The 17155-nt window shown below is 43.8% G+C and overlaps 1 protein-coding gene across 7 annotated transcripts in view; it reads left to right on the top strand.

The window, feature by feature from the left end:
• MTSS2 (MTSS I-BAR domain containing 2) overlaps positions 1-16562 on the top strand; it is a 296388-nt gene extending 279826 nt beyond the window's left edge. For 6 of the 7 annotated variants that reach the window (XM_033941223.1, XM_033941221.1, XM_033941218.1 and 3 more), the window contains one exon: positions 8439-16562. In XM_033941223.1, the coding sequence (XP_033797114.1) occupies positions 8439-9211 (773 nt within the window). In that variant the 3' untranslated portion in view covers positions 9212-16562. The remainder of the gene's footprint in view (positions 1-8438) is intronic. The other variant, XM_033941222.1, reaches the window with a different exon arrangement.
• Positions 16563-17155: the final 593 nt, after the last annotated feature.

The following is a 17155-nucleotide window of genomic DNA, read 5'->3' as shown; positions in this document are numbered from 1 at the left end:
TGCTGCGCTGATGTTCACAGAATTCCTATGAGCGTCAGAGCATCATCGGAGCATTTAGTGCCCCAGGCTGCAGTAGAAACCTCTACCATGGCTTAGTAAAAGATGGTCATTGTCTTGTCTGGCTCATTTAATATAGCAACAGAGAATGGCCATATTAGTTCACTCTTCAAGATAATATGTAGAAATTCAAGGTAATATGTAGAAATAAAACAAAAACATAAAGGGAAAACACCCCACCTTTTTCATTGGACTAGCTTAATATAGTTTGATTAGCTAAAATCACTGGCTGCAAATACAAATCCTTCCTTGACAGAACCTTTATGTTCCAAGCTAACAGACAACAATCCTGGCTGGGAAACTGCATAAATAAAACCAGACAGACCTACAACGCATTCCGAAAATCTATCAAAACCACTCTGTTTGACAAATTCATCACCTAAACAGTCCGATCTTCACTCTACGCATTTTCCCCCTTCAAACCCGAAACAATCTCTCAGGCAATCCCAAACCCCTCTCACTTCCCTCCCCTCAACCCCGCTTACATTCCCTCCTTCTCTTCAACTCTTTCTGCTGAAACATTCCCCTCACACATTTGTAATTCGCTGAATGTCCAGCTTTCTTTGGATGTGAACCGCCTAGAAGTCGACTGACTATGGCGGTATAGAAAAATAAAGTTATTATTGTTATTATTATTATTATTATTAGCTTTTGAAGGTAACCCCTTCTTCCTCAAATCAGATTTTTTTTGTCTTATTTCTACACATTACCAACATAACAACACAAATAAGAGGCAAGGATCTGCCACAAACCAAACACAAAACCAAAAAGCAGGTCAATCCATATAAAAAAGTGCATCAGTCCGAATAACAAGAAATCCAATTTATTAATATCAATGACCTGACATGGTCACGTTTCACCCACAGGCTATGTCAGGGGTAGTCAACTGCAGGTAGGGAGAACAAGAGGGCACTCTCTAAAGTTAAAAGGGGATAAATTCCGTACAAACGTAAGGAAGTTCTTCTTCACCCAGAGAGAGGTGGAAAACTGGAACGCTCTTCCGGAGGCTGTTATAAGGGAAAACACCCTCCAGGGATTCAAGACAAAGTTAGACAAGTTCCTGCTGAACCAGAACGTACGCAGGTAGGGCTAGTCTCAGGGCACTGGTCTTTGACCTAAGGGCCGCTGCGGGAGCAGACTGCTGGGCACGATGGACCACTGGTCTGACCCAGCAGTGGCAATTCTTATGTTCTTATGAAATAAACCCCTTCTAATCAACACTTTTGTATCATACAGAAAATCAAATTTTCTTGTTTAAAATGGCAGCAGTTCTTTCTCAAAGGTAAAGGCAAGTGAAAAGGGCTATATCAGGTTATTTCTATATATATAAAAAAAGAAGCTCCATGTCCCTGCTCTTGAGGCCTATTTTGCTTTCTTGTGTTTTATAGCACACCAAATCTGGCCACAAGGTGTCACCATTCTGACGGCTGGCAAATGATTGTTTAGGTTAAAATACATAAAAAGCAATGCAAAATGAGTTTTGCTGATTTTTTTTAAAATTAGCCTTGGTTCCTTTTACAAAGCCACGCTAGCGATTCCCATGCGACAAATGCAATGAAGCCCAGAGGAATTGAGTGGGTTTGTTTAGGGTTACCAGATTTTCCATTTGGAAAATCCAGACCCCTATACCCGCCCCCAGCACCCACCCAGTTTGACCCATCCATGCCCCGTTATGCCCCAGTCCTGCCCCCATCCTGCCCTAGCCCTGTCCCCGTTGCCTGCTCTCATTGGGCAAGAGTGCATCCGCAATGCAATGACATCACATGTGCATGCGTGTGATGTCATCGCGTGGCATCCATGCATGTGCGGATGTGCTCCTACCTGACAGTGATTTATTCCAAGCTTTTCAAAACCCATCCCAACCCCTAGATATGTCCTCAAAAGGAGGACATGTAGTATAAGTCCTGTAATTATATTTTCTTTGAACTGTCACAGTTAATGGGATTTCTCTCCAGGAAACGCCTTGAAGGGGAGATAGTACCAAATTAATCTATCAGATACTCTTGTATCATTCTCAGCTATCCGCCTAATTGGTAATTGGACATTTTCTTTTTTCTTTATTTTGTTTTCTCACTCATGATTGCTTTTTGGATCTCTACATTTGGGACTTTAAAATGATTAAGAGAATAATTTTGCGCTTAATTATTATTTATCCTTTGGTTTATAATAATGATGTCTTAATCATATTCTGTACAAGAAGTTTATTCTTGATAATTTGTTTAAATAAAAATAAATAATTATAAAGATAAAAGGAGGACATTTCCGGGGAAATCTGGGCATCTGGTAACCCTAGGGTTGTTGCATTTGCCATGAAAAAATCACTAGTGTGGCTTTGTTAATGGAGTCCTCTGTTAGATACAAAGAAGAATGAGCCTAGTGGGTAGGCTATACTGTGTGTTAAAAGGAGTACTTGATATTAAGCAATAAAAAACTACATAGCTGCAGCCTGTTGTTCAGGAGAACACTTGGGGGATGAATTTAAGACTTTTCTTTGACTCAGTACGAGCTTGTGATAAAAACCAACATCATATAATTAATGCAACACCTTTCAAAAGGTATCATAACCTAGAGCTGCCTCCATTTTGAGATATGGTGTATTTCTGAGGTATTTTTTTTCAATGTTAAATTAACTTAGGGGTCCTTTTACTAAGCTGTGGTAAGCACAGCTTAAAATGGCTTGCCACGGAACATTCTTAGACCTCCTGTGATAAATTCCAAATAGGCATGCACTACTCGTATGATAAAAAAAATATTTTAAAGTTTTTATTGGAGGATTGTGTCCTAGAGCAAATAGTAGGCATTCCTTCTCTAATCAGCGATTCTGTACAGTAGCTGTTGTTTTCCATTAGTCATGAATCTGAAGAAAGGCGTCACTTTAAAACTCTGAATTCCTCCCCTTCTACAGTGGAGAACAGCTCCCTCTTCAGTTTTTCATTCTGCAAGTGAACTGAGAAGGTGTGTTCTGATCTGCTTTACTTCATTTTATTAATTTGTGGTATTTTTGCTGTCAGTTTTTTAATTTTCTGCGTGACTTTGGTGTTCGGAGGTCCCCTTCTTGGGTTTACTCCACTGGGAAAAGGACGCAGTCCCATGGGGTGGACTGCTGCTCCCAGGCAAATCTTTCTGAGTACTTGTGAAGCCAGCCTGCTTTGAGTCCCTTCAGGAGCTCAGGGTCCGTTCCCCTGAGAGTTGGCTCGCCTGCTGATTTATCAGAGGCTTGAGCACAGGCTGTGTGGCCCCTGTCTGACATGTCCTCTTTTTTTAGCTGGTGGGGTGGGGTCGGTCATCTGTTCTCTTTTTTAGGTCATCTGTCCTCTTTTTTGTCTTCGCAAATATGGTAATCCTACCTGTGTAACAACCCTCTGGGTATCAGGGCGCCGGCTGTGAAGTTTCTCTCCCCAACGCGTTGTATGAATTTGGGAGGCTGGAGTCCTCGGTCAGCGTCCACCTCACTGACAGCCATATGATTTTCAGAAGTGAATCTGTTCCTGACTCTCTCTGAGGCAGAAATCCTTTCCCTGCAGACAGGCTGTTGCAAGCTGACAGGCACCAGAAGTACTCCAATTGATCTTTATGGGGAAAATCAGGGGGTCTGAAAATCCCAGTTTGAAGAGTTTCTGTGATTAGGGTTAGGTTCCGCCACTTCCAAAATCCCTTTTTCAATATTTTTTGTTTTTCAGTAGGGCTCCAATGGGCTGTTTCTGGCACAAATTTTCTGTTGGTGGTCATCTTGGATTTTTAGTGATTTTTTTTTTTCAAAGTCCTATTTTCTACCTCAAAACCTCTCATTTTGCCTAGGGCTCATTTGTAATGAATGCCCCAGATCAGACTAGCCCCATTTCCTGTGTTTATTGTACAGATTTACCAGCTGAGGAGTGGTTGCGTTCCATGTGCCACAGGGCATGAGAGGAAGGAGTGGGAACTTCAAGCTCAACCTCTAATCAGTCCTCCTGGGCCTTGAAACTCCCAAAAGCCCAGAAAGCCAGGCCTGTGGGGAAGAGAACCCACTGAGTGGCCATGAGCAATGAGTGGGCAAAACATTAGTATGTGGTGCTGAAGGAGGACCTAATTCCCCAGTCTGGGGTCTTGCAGGGGTCCTCAGGGCCTCTGATGCAAGGCTTTTTCTGATTTTGTCAGCCTTTTATGGAAAGCCTGCTTAACAGGTCCAGGAAGTGCTGTGCTTCCTATGAGTGCGCTGACTCTGCCTCAGGGGGATCTATATCCCAAGCAGGCATCTCTGCCTCATACCACACTGGTTCCTAGTGTCAGTGACTCTTCAGAGTGGATGTTTCTTTGCATGCTCTTATTATCACATGGCTGCCCTGCATCTACAGATGATTTGTAATTCCTTTCAGGGTCCAGAGGTCAGGAGGCAGGGGCAGCTGTGGATCATGGCAATGACTCACAGTGTGTCACCTTTTCAACTCAGTTTCCGTTTCATATGTCATTTCTGACAGAAGCTCACTTTCTGGCAGCCCTCCACCTCTCAGTGTTCTGTTATGAGTGGCACTATGTAGATATCATCTCCTTAGTCACTGACCAACGGGAGTCACCTGAAAGCTGTTTTCACAGCCGAAAAAGGACTCTGTAGAAGTGTAAGTGACTAAGCACATCTCCCTTCCTAATGAGGGAGGAGTGATACTGAAGGATGCACAGGACCATAAGGTATATGTGGTCCTTAAAAGACAGTTTGAAGCCCTGGCTTTGGGTATCAAGTCTGCAACAGCTGCCTCCTTTGTGGCACAGACCTATCATGCAAAGATTGTGGGACTAGGCCTCAGAGCTGGGGGACACTTGTCCACACATGATTAAGGAGGGAGTGGATTATGTGGCTGACACTCTTTATGACATCTTCAGAGTTCTAAGTAAGATTTTGTCTTACTTCATTTCTACCCGCCGACAGCTCTTGATCAAACAGTGGGTGGGCAACTCAGTCTCCAAGACCACTCTAAGCCCATTACCCTTCAAGGAGAAGATGATTTTTGGCAAAGGTTTAGATGACCTCATGGCCAGCGTTATGGATCGCCATCCCAAATCCCTCCCAGGCAGCGGGAGCCATCATTCCACCTGGAGCAGCAGAGGCAGTTTTTGTACCTCTAAGAGATCATGCCTATTTTCCTCCAGTTTCTTTTCTCAGAGGCCCTTCCAGGGGTCCAGACAGAGATTTGGCAGTTACAAGCACCAGCATCCCTCAGGTTCCTGCGCTGGCTTAGCCTTCAAGAAGTCTCAATGATGCCAGGGCAACAGCCACCCCTCCTCACTTCGGCAGGTGCCTGTCAGCTTTCTGGAAGGAATGGGAACAGATTCCATATGACCGTTTTCATAGCTCCCTCCAGAACTACTCCTCGACTCCCCAGCCAGATGGCCGGAAAAGGAGGCCAGAGTCTGAATGGCATTGCAATGATTTTTGGGCATTCAGGCCATGCATCTAGTTCCCAAAGAAGAATCAGGATCAGGCAGATACTTCTTATACTTTATAGTGCCCAAGACAGATACAGAAGTTTGGAGACCCTTTCTGGACTTGAGTTAGTAAACGAGGCCCTAAAGATCCCCCCCTTTCACATGGAAACGTTCCACTCTGTTATAGCAATGGTGGCTATGAGAGAATTCCTAGCCTCTCTGGATTTAACAGAGGCATATCTTCACATCCCCATCTTTCCAGATCACAGGGAATATCTAAGATTTTACGCTTTTCAGCAATATTTCCAGTTGGTGGTGTTCCCTCTTGGTTTTGCCACAGCTCCACACATCTTTCCAAGGTATTGGTGATTGTAGCAACCCACCAACGCAGGATGGGTATCCAGGTGCATCCTTACCTAGACACTTGGCTGATCAGAGCCCCCTCACAAAAAGAAGGCAAGCATGCAGTGCAGCAGGTGATAAATCTCCTCCAGAGCCTTGGTTGGATAGTTAACTTCCAAATAAGTCACCTTCAGCAGACTCAGTGCTTGGAATATAAAGGAATCTTCTTTGGCACAGTGCAGCGCCATGTTTTACTGCCCAAACCATGCAAACAGAAGCTCAGAAAGCAGATCTTAGAGATCCTGGCTTTACTGAGCCCCACAGCCCAGCATTACCTTCAGGTGCTAGGCTCTATGGTGGCCTCCCTAGAAGTTGTTCTCTGAGTGAGAGCTCATGTACTGCCATTCCTGTACTCTCTTCTTTCTAGGTGGTCACCGTGATACCACTCAATGCAGATGCAATTCCCCTGGACTTTGGGAGCAAAGCACAGCTTATGTTGGTGGCTCCAGGGGAATTACTTTTGCGATCAATGCCACTGCTGTGGTTGTCCGCTCCAGGAACAATGGACCCCATCAGAAAGCAAATGTTCCATAAATTGTCTGGAACTTAGAGCCTTTGGTCTGGCACTGAAGGAGTATCTTTGCTCCCAGGGAAGGTGGTCCAGATTTTTTCATACAGTGCCACAGCAGTAGCTTATGTATTCAAGTAGGGAGGTATGAGAAGCGCTCCCCTTCGCTCATAGGAGGGATCTTAGGTGTCCAAGCCAATCTGAGCCTTAGGCCCCTTCCTGTTGCATCTGATTGGCCCAGGCTGTTTAAGGCTCTTCCTATGGGAAGGGCCTTAGACAGCCTGGGCCAATCAGAGCCTCAGGCTCCTCCCCGGTGCATCCCAAGATGCACTGGGGAGGGGAAGGCCCATTTTGAAGAGGTGGGCCAGCTGGCTGCAGGGAGTAGGCATCCCTCCAGTCAGCCAATTAATTTAAAGTAAGAGGAAGAGGAGTAGGAAGCAGGGGGGATATTGTGTGGCAGAGGGAGAGAGTGGGCATCTCTCCTGCTGCTGGTGGGTGTTGCCACTGAAGGAGGGGTGTTTGTGGCGAGAGAGAGTGGGCATCTCTCCCGCTGCTAGGGGGGTGTCGCTGCTGCCGAAGGGGTATTGTTTGTGCCGGGAAAGAATGGGCATCTCTCCCGCTGCTAAGGGCAGGTCGACGCTGCAGGGGGGTGTTGTTTGTGGCGGGAGAGAATCAGCATCTCTCCCGCTGCTGGGGGGGGGGGGAAGAGGGGTCAGTTGGCTTTCTAGCAGTCTCTGACACTGCCATGCCATGGTTTTAAACAGTGCTATCACTGTACTGGCACCCCTGAACCAGTTGCTGAATTTTTGTCGCCAAAATCCAACACTGCTCTTAGAAAATGGCTTGGCAATTGTAAAGAATCCACCAGAGTGCTCATTTCAATGTTGAAGAGCCATTTGCATGTCATTGTTGGAGACTGCTAGAAACCTTGCTAAAGACAGAGATAAGCAATTTTGATAATCTGCCGCTAAAATGCCTGCAGGCTAAACCATTGGAAAACAGCTTAGTGACGGTGTTAAAGTTTTGAGAATCTGGGCTCAGTTCTTACTTTGCTTATCTTCTTTCAGAAAGAAGACATAGGATTCTTTAAGTCCTGCCCTGTCAAAGCTTTTGATTTTCTTGCTCCTGTCTTGGTCGTTACCAGTGACTGTCATGGGACCTCTTCTCCTGTATCTAAGATTTAACAGAGACAAAACTACAGGGACATGAAGGCTCCTATTCCCTTTCTCCTTTGGGGGGGGGGGGGGAAGAGGGTATGGCTTCTACTAGTTACTCTTAGCATGTTGGTTCCTAGCTACTCGTGTGTGTAATTTGTTTTTCGGTGTTGAATGTTTAATAATCAATTTTCTTTTATCATCAATTACAGAGCAGAACAGAATATGGTTTGTTGTCAGGGAAGTTCCCCCATGCCCCACCTTCTCTTTTCTTTTGTTTCAGTGGAGTTCGATTGCTTTAGTACCAACTGAAGAGAGAGCTGTTCACTGCAGAAGGGGAGGAGTTCAGAGTTTTAAAGTGGCACTCTTCTGCATATTCGCAACTAATGGGAAGCAACAGCTACTGTACAGAATCCTGTCTTTGATCTGAAAGAAATTTAGCAAGGTAAGAACCTAATCTTTCAAACTGCAGTACCATGCGCTAACTGGTTAGCACAAGATTACTACATGAGCCTTTACTTCCTACAAAATAGGTATCAGTAAGTGCTCCATCTGTAATTGTTTTTAATGACCGTGTACTAATGGCAACATTAGCTTATAGCCATTAATAGACAAAATAAGAAATTGGCCATTTTCTAGCTGTGGTAAAAATGGTCTTAGCATGCAGGAAAACCCTGTGTATGGGCGCGCTAAGACCACTTTTTACTACAGCTTAGTGCTTCCATATGATGTAATATGTAAAGATGACCTTTTAAAACATCAGTCAAAAAAACATCCACACACTTCCAGCCTCCATTGTATTGTCCGCGCACTCCATTTCTGACCACGCCTTCTGCCTCACTCATGATGCTTTTGTTTGTCTGCAGGGCAACTATACGCACTGTCACCTTGTCATTATTTCCTCTTTTCTTCTCTAGGGTCAGATTACGACTGCTATTCTGTGAATGGTGATGTGGAAGGCGAGAGCCAAAGTGAATTTGACAAATCTTCCACCATTCCCCGCAACAGCAACATTGCACAAAACTACAGGCGTATGATCCAAACTAAGCGACCTGCCTCCACCGCTGGACTGCCTTCTGGAACCAATCAGTCAAGCAGCGCCACCCCAGGTGTAGCCACAATCCGCCGTACCCCATCTACCAAACCCTCAGTGCGCCGTACCCTGTCCAACGCAGGTCCTATCCCGATACGGCCTCCTATTGTCCCTGTGAAAACTCCTACTGTCCCAGATTCTCCAGGCTACAGTGGCCCCACAAGAGTGGGCAGTGAAGAGTGTGTGTTCTACACAGATGATGCCGCTCACAGTGCAGTAGAATTTACCAAGGCCTCACCAAAGAGGCTAAGCCTGCCCAATACAGCCTGGGGAAGCAATACCATGGAGATCTCTGTGTACTCTGGTGGGCCACACCTTTCTACAGAGGAAGAGGAGGACCAGCAGCTGGCAGCCAACCGGCACAGCTTGGTGGAGAAGATCGGAGAGCTGGTGGCTAGCGCCCATGCACTGGGTGAAGGACAGTTCCCTTTCCCCACCACACTTTCTGCTCCTACTCTAAAAGTCGGAGGGACACCAGTCCTGCCTCCATCTGGCTCTGGTGACCCTCCTGCTGAAGACATGCTGGTGGCAATCCGCCGTGGAGTCCGACTGCGTAGGACCATCACTAATGACAGATCTGCGCCCCGCATCCTATGATATATCACTACGGCCACCCATTCCAGGGGATCATGGATAACAAAAGAGCAGCAGAGGCAGCAAAGAACAAAACCACATTAAAGATCAAAGGCAGAGACACTTTATGGATACAGACACACAGTTCAGATTTAACATAAAAAGCGAGAAAATTCCCAGCCACAAACTTTGCAAAGAGCCTGAAGACAATGTGTTGGATTGGGAGCCTGTTTTATACTTTACTTCTCATACCCTATTCTCCTGTCTTTCTCTACACTGCATTTGCCTTGTAAAGACAGACTACTCACAGTGGGGGAGGTAGCTTCTGCTCTGTGTAGGGGTTGGAACACGGGACCATAAATTCTCCGGACTGGAATAGGCAGCAGTGTATGTCGTTAAACATAGACTCTCCTGCGACAAACAAAATGAGAAAAACACTTTGTAATACTAACGTTTCTTCCTCTGACATTCCTGTCTCCCTCTGTATGAAGTATGCTTTTCTCTGTGCTGAGCATCTTTCCCTGTCCTTCTCTTCTCAGATTTCTCTGTCTATCCATCCCCGTCTCTTAATTTCTCTCTTTTTTTTAACTTTAATTATTTTCTGTTGGTGGAAGAAAAGATTTAATAAGTAAAAACAGAGCCACACAATCAACAGAGGAAAGGACGTAGGAAGGCAGAAGTTATGCTTTCTCTGAATTTTCTACCCGTGTTCACCAGAAACGTATTTATTCTGCTGAAGAAGGTGCACCACGGAGTCTAATAACTCCAAAGACCAAGTGTGGTAGCTAAAGGGTAGTGACCCCTCTCCAGCCCCAAGAGTGCTGCCTCTCCAGCGCATTGTTGGTGTCCGGTCGTGATGCAAAGTGTATGTATGAAATGCTCCCCAGGCAGTAGCCACCATTCTCAAGTGAGCCACTACAAGCAGAAGTGGGTGAACTTACCACTTTTGCTGAGTCGTGATACATTTTCAGATACTGCACAAACTCATGTGCACGCTCTAGGAAGAACCCTGCCATGTGTGCCACCATAACTGGACTGAGATGAATACAGCAAATCTGGTCATTCTTGCTGGTGAGAATTTCCTCCTATGCCGTTCTGCCTCTGTACAGGCGGCTCCTACAGGTTACTGGCCTGAACATTCCCTTAAGATTCCCACACTGACCAGCAGGAGGCTTAGGCAGATTTGAACGCCACTAACCCATTGACTGTTGAGGAAATCTGAGAGCTGCCTTCAGCCTGTGATAGCTGAAATAAAGCAGACTGCAAACAGCTGACTCTAAAGCTGACTCTAACCATGGCAGTAGAAGTTAATTTAACAGTTTTACTTCCCAGACTGTTACATATCCTCTTGTTACAGAAAAAAAAGCCCACAGCCAGCCACGTTTGAGTGAGATGTCATATGAGGTAGTTGATAGCACTGTGGAAAAAAAACGTGCTTTACAAATCATTCATGATGTCAGAGGCCATACTTCTTTTTCATATAATCTTGTATTTCTGTTGCTATTATTGAGGCCATATGTAAAATTACATTTTTTGAGCAAGGGGACCAAGCCAATCAAAAACCTGGGGCAATAGACTAGCTGAGAAAAACAGCCTCCGCCCACATTTACTGAGGTCCGCGTTCTGGTTCATAGCCTTGTGCAATGCATGCTGGGATATCGATGTTGCGGGAATAGATGTCTTTCTCTGGCAGACCTGCTAATTCTCCAGCATTCAACTAGAGACTCCTGCTTTTGAGGGTCACCTTCTGTACTCCTGCTGGAAAGCCAAGAACACCCACTCAGCAGCAGGATGTCATCTCCTGCTGCTGTGGGACTGATAAGAGCTGCAAAATCTCACAGCTCTTATTGCAAGACTGGCGCCACAGCAGTAGGAGATGATGCTTTATTTAGGCGTCTCTTGCTGCTGAAGGAAGAGTTGGCTTGTTGATGCTGCAGCCACGGAATTGAGGTGTTCCAGGGGTGCAGCTGGGTGGCAGAATGGGTGTGGCTGGAAGCAGAGCTGGGGGCTTCCTAAAATCTCCCTCTCAAAAATCAGGACCTCTTGGTAGCTCTGCTCTGATATTGTTATACCGTGGAAGAGTTTGGGGTTTGTTCCCAAGTAGAACAGGCCTTATTTTTGGATGAAGATTTAATAAGAAGGCTAGCCTGTTCGATAAAACAACAAGGTTTGCAATATCTAATGTGGAAAATAAAGAAGAGCAGACCGTTCTGTATGGCAGGAGACTTTACTCCTGGGGATTAATGGGAAGGCTGGCCTTTCCTTTCTTTTCATTGCTTGGGAAGATAGTGCCAAGCTCTGACTGGTTAAGCATGGTTAATTTTCTTGTCCATGCTGTTTCCTGGGGAACATTGCAATCTAGTGCCACATTATGAATCTATGGAACAACCTCAATGTATCACTCTCAGCATGTGTGCAGAACAGCCACTGGTCTCCAAGCATTTAATTTAAACCTTATCTCAGGTCTTATAACTTTTTTTTTCTTAATTTATTAAATTGCTTTTGTAGAACCAGGCGCTGAGAACCAATAAGCATTATCTGACAATAATGCTGTAACTGCAATGACACAGCAATTAGGAAGATATATGACTTCATCTCACCACATGTTAAAAAGCATTGATGTTATTGGAGAGGTTCTGCAAGGAAACAGAAAAGGAATAAGGTAGGTGCTGTCTACCAGGTTGTGGGGAAAATGTCTACAACCAGTGCATGGAATATGCCTGTGCCAACAGCCAAAGTCCTTTCAGGTATCCAGTCATCTCCCTGTCGCTAAAAGCTGTAGTACTAGGAGGTAGGACTAGAATAATGTATTTTGCACTTAAAAATGGCCTAATATTCAAATGGAATTATACATTCACTGGCAGCCACTGAATATAACTTAACTAGCCATGGATTTTCAGCCACTATACAGATCTGTTGGACCTACAATCCCTCTAACTACCACGACACTTAGCATATGGTAATGGAGCAGAGGGATGGCGGAGAATGGAGCAGTACTACAGAATTATTTTGATAACAACTTATATACTTAGACTAGCCTATGGCCTGGCTGCCCTGGGTAGGCCTGCTCTTACCATTAGAAGCTAAACAAAGTCAGGCCTGGCTAGTACCTGGAGGGGAGACCACCTAGGAATGCCAGGTGCTGTAGGCTGAGGGGCCATAGGTTGGGCAGCAGCAAAATAGGGGAGCTGCGTAGGGGAAGGCATTGGCAAAGCACTCCTGTACTCTGCCTTGAAACATCACAGGGTGGATTCCGCACTGTATGTGTTACCAGGGGCTGGTAGCCAACTTAGTGGCATAATCCATCCACATAATTAGGCTAGGTGTAATGGCACTAAATATATATGTTATAGCTTTTAAAATTAATACAATTGCTGCTGCTACCGCCACCACTAAATATTTGACTTCAAATCCTTACCGCTCTTTTTTTCTTCTTTTCGTTCATCCCCCCCCCTAGACAACATTTGTGGACTAAACCCCATGTTGACCCCCTTTACACAAAAGTTTCAGTCCGGCATATTCTAACATCTCTGTGCTTTTGTCGGGCCCATTTCCCTTTTCTATTTTGAAATTTTTATATTATTTCATTGCTCATTTCCAGGGTGCTGCAATACAGACTCGAATCACAACCCACGCAGGGATCTCACTGATATATGTAAAGCTGACAAATGAATTAAGGAAAGGCTGTTTTTAAAAATGGGGAGTCAATGCCTGTAATAAAGGTTGCATACTTTTTGTGGAATAATGTGAGAACATAAGACAGTGCACAGAAGCAATAGAAACCAAGGAATAGTCCAGCTGCTGTTTGGAAGATTCTGTGCAGTACTGCTGATTTACTGCACATGGTCCCATGTCCAAGCATGAGACTCGCTGTAGCATGGCAGCCACAAAGTTTGTAGTATTTACTTGGGTGGATATCCTTACTTTAACACCTCTGAGAGATGGTGTAAAGGCGAGGGATGAGCACTGGGCAGTTTTCATGCAACCATTATTATTTTGGCAAGTTCAGATTGCATTTTAAGTGTAGGTCAATGGCTTTGCTATGTGAAGAAAGGAGGGGGTGAAGTTATACAAAATGCTGGAGTGGGAGAAAGGAGATAAGGGAGGGAGAGAAAGGATGGGGGAAAAGGAGAAGAGAAAGTGAAAGAGAAAGCAAAAGGTGATCACCTGCAAGTAAATGCTTTGCTCTCTCAGCCCTCTAACAATTCTAGTTCCCTTTTACTTTTGGAACTTTGACAGCTAAAAGTTCCCATTCTTGTTTTTTAGCCAAGATCTTGGGAATTGACTCTGTACTGAATTTATGAATGGCTAATGTAGCCAAATTGATTTTATTCAGTTCCAAGAAGCTTCCCCAAGAAGAGGTTCAGCATTAGAGTCACTTTTTGCATTCAGTTAGGTCTTTTTCGACATCTTGAATGTAGGAAGTAACTATAGGGTTGAACTACTCAATACTTTCTAAAAAAGCTTTTCTATTGGTAAAAATGAACTGCTTTGAATGTAGAAGTCAAAGAAGCAGCACAGTCTAGGTGGATGGTCAGTTTTCACCCAGAAGCAAAATTGGTGAAGAGTATGAAAGAATTTTGGTTAATAAAATTAGTTTTAGATTTTTTTTAAAAGTGGAAAATGCCTATGCTATAGAGAAATGAGAGATCCTGTAAAATATTTAAATCCGGAAGGCATGAGTGCAAAATCAGAAATCAGGCGTATATTCGAGATGAGCGTGCTGTAAATGGTGGTGTTGTTTGAGTAGTGATACTGTAAGAAATAACACTCTCTTTAAGAACTCCGGGAGGACACCAAAGTGAAGCAGCACACTGTTTATTAAGCATTCTTGTAAGATCGTGTGTCCAACAAGTAAGCCCACCTCAGCATATTTTTCCTTCATATTATATAGTTTATTTTCCCATTCTAACCCTTCTTGTCTATGTGCCCATTGGTTAGGGCAGAGGTGCCTCACATCCTATCATCTTTTTCCTAAACGTCTTCTGTTCTCTCCTCCCCTATTTACATCTCCCAATACTCTAATTCTTCCCCTCTCTGAATGACCCTGTCTCTCATTTTCTTTTACCCTATCTCTTTACTTACGTTCTCTGTCCCACTTCCAATTCCACTGATGTTTCCTGCATATGTTGCAGAAAGTCATTTGCCTTATCTCTCTCAAGCAGTCAATGTTCTTTCTCCCCTTCCACTCTTGTCTGCAACAAACAGCATAGTTTCTTTCTCTCACAATACTCATAATTAGGGGGCGGGATTCTATAAATAACATTCAATAATTAGCACTGAAACAAAATAAGCAATATTCTATAAAGAGCTTTGGGCATTGGACTTACATCTGTTGGAACCTAGTGTAAATGCTGAGTCCCAAATTAGGTGTGCTTACCAGTATTCTATAACTACACGTGTAACTTTTCATCCCGCTCATGCCCCTCCCATGGCCATCCTTCTTTTGCAATACGTGCTAGGGGAGTTAGGTGCCCTGTGTGTAGCTGGATGTGCACACAAGTTTTAAATGAGTGTGAATTAACATCAATAATTGGTTGTTTGCACCCAGTTAAAGTTAAGAACTCATTAATGTAATCTCAGCAGTGGACCAAATTTGGGTGCTATGTATAGAGTCCAGGGGACTAGGATTAGATCAGAGCTGTACATAAAGGCTATTAATATACAGTCAAGTAATGGCTTGATCCCTTCTAAGATTGGACAAGGCTCAATATTCAAAATTTATTCAATTTTCTATACTGTTCTCCCAAGGGAGCTCAGAACAGTTTACATGAATTTATTCAGGCACTCAAGCATTTTTCCCTGCCTGTCCCAGTGGGCTAACTATCTATCTTATATACCTGTGGCAAGGGGGGGATTAAGTGACTTGCTCAGGGTCACAAGGAGAAGTATGGATTTGAACTCACAACCTCAGGGTGCTGAGGCTGTAGCTTTAACCACTTTGCCACACTCTCTCCAGAGCATACCTGTGTAGTGACTGCTGCTATCTGTCTTAAATCTAGCTTATGGTTAGCTCTGCTCAGTAGCCCATATTTTTTTTACCGCAGCTTAGTAAAATACTCCTTAAATTTGTACCTAAGGCAATGGGGGCGGGGGGGGGGGGGGCGCTAAATTATACAAGATCAGAAGTTATCACAGTAGGATTTGAACTAGGCTTCCCTGGCTCTCAACCTGCTGCTCTTCTCCACCTATTAATTTTCAGCAGCAGTATATAGATACTGCCACTGCAGATGTTCTCTGCCTGCTCCAGCACTATCCATAAGATGCCAGGTGGGAGTAGGATTTTCACTGCAACAAACCCTTCAAGCAATAGGAAACAATATCATAAGATGTTAATTGTGATTGATCCCTTGCAATACAATGATAATGATGATAAGTTCAGCGGAAAGACACAATGCAAAGGCGTACATCCATAAGCAATCCACATCAGGTCTTTGGTTAGGGACCCAACACGGTCCGTGCAAAGCTTTGCGCTGGATGGCTTTTCATGACGATCCATCAATTTCTACACAATCAGGCATCATCCCCTTTTTTTGAATCCACTTTTGCCTTTCATTTTCGAACATAGACTCCTCTGGACCCTTGAGTAAGATATTTTAACCGAAACACGGACCGTATTGGCTTCCTACCCAAAAAGCTGATGCGGATTGCTTATGGATGTATACCTTCACATTGTGTCTTATTAACTGAATAAAAGCTTGTATCACATACATCTCCGCAGTTTTCTTCTTCTGTTGTATTTGGTTCCACCACTTTTGGCTACGGACTTGTTGAGTTTCCTTTGGTTGCTGACTAAGTGCTAAGAAGCCCGTTTTATACGTTCTTAGTATGCTAATTCCTTTAGCGTATGCTTAGTTTTAGAAAAAGCGCCCCTATGAGAGCGATATTGCTAATAATGTGCACTCTTTCGGGGAAAGTGCACATGTTTTTGGAAGGTGGCACACTGTCTGAAAAGAGTGTCTGCTAGTAATGGCACATGATAAACCCAGTACAAAAAGAAGTAAGTTTTGCAGGGCATCTCAATCATTCAACCATAAAGTAACATTGAAATCATAAGCACAAACAGTACCCTAAGCAGTCTGTATTATCACTGGTCTGTAAAAAAAACTCCACACTTACATATGTATTTTCTCATGCATCCATAAGGCCTTTTTATCTAAAAGTGTAACTGTGCTTTTAAGAAGAATGAATGTCCAGATGACTACAGCTGAGTAGATAGATACTCAATTCAAATTTTCAAACAGAGCGTGAAATAACACTTATCTAGAACTTCTGTATCCGCGATGAGGAACTCCTTTCCTTCTCCTTATTAGCCACGTATAGATTCTCCCGACAGAGGGTACTCCTTTTACGCAAATCCAACAATGCTACATCGGGGGATAATGAAAAAGGTTTTGTATATATATCACATATTTGTGCTTGCAGAAAGCTTCCAAGCAGCTAGAACATAAATTTGGCTAAACCCAAAACTTCAGGGGGTGGTTTCTATCATTTCGGCCAAAAAAAACCAAATGCATATCCCTAATAAATATGTGATTTAAGTAAGAACATTTCCGTCCTCACTTAAACTACTTAGCCATATGAAAAACACACACCCCATTCACACACCCCTCGATCAAAGAAGTAAAACGGAAAAAAACTATACGATGGCCTCCTGGCCACTCAAGCAGCTAAACTAGATAACCAAATATCCAGTCTACTGATAAAGACGTCAAACTACAAGACGTTCAGAAAAGAAATAAAAACTATACTCTTCAAGAAATTCCTGAAACAGCCATAACTTCAGAAAAGAAATAAAAACCACAATCTTCAAGAAATTTCTGGAAAACAGCCCTAACTTCAAACTTACCGTACTTCCCCCCTCCCTCTTCCAGCCATACAGAAACTACATAACCTACTCTTTACCTCTCTAGAAAGAACAAATGTTCTTCCATTGTAACCCTCCATTTTTTTAAATCTCTTTTGTAA

Source organism: Geotrypetes seraphini, chromosome 4 (assembly GCF_902459505.1).
Source record: "Geotrypetes seraphini chromosome 4, aGeoSer1.1, whole genome shotgun sequence".
NCBI classification, from domain to species: Eukaryota; Metazoa; Chordata; class Amphibia; order Gymnophiona; family Dermophiidae; genus Geotrypetes; species Geotrypetes seraphini.
This window is presented reverse-complemented; position numbering and strand designations above follow the sequence as displayed.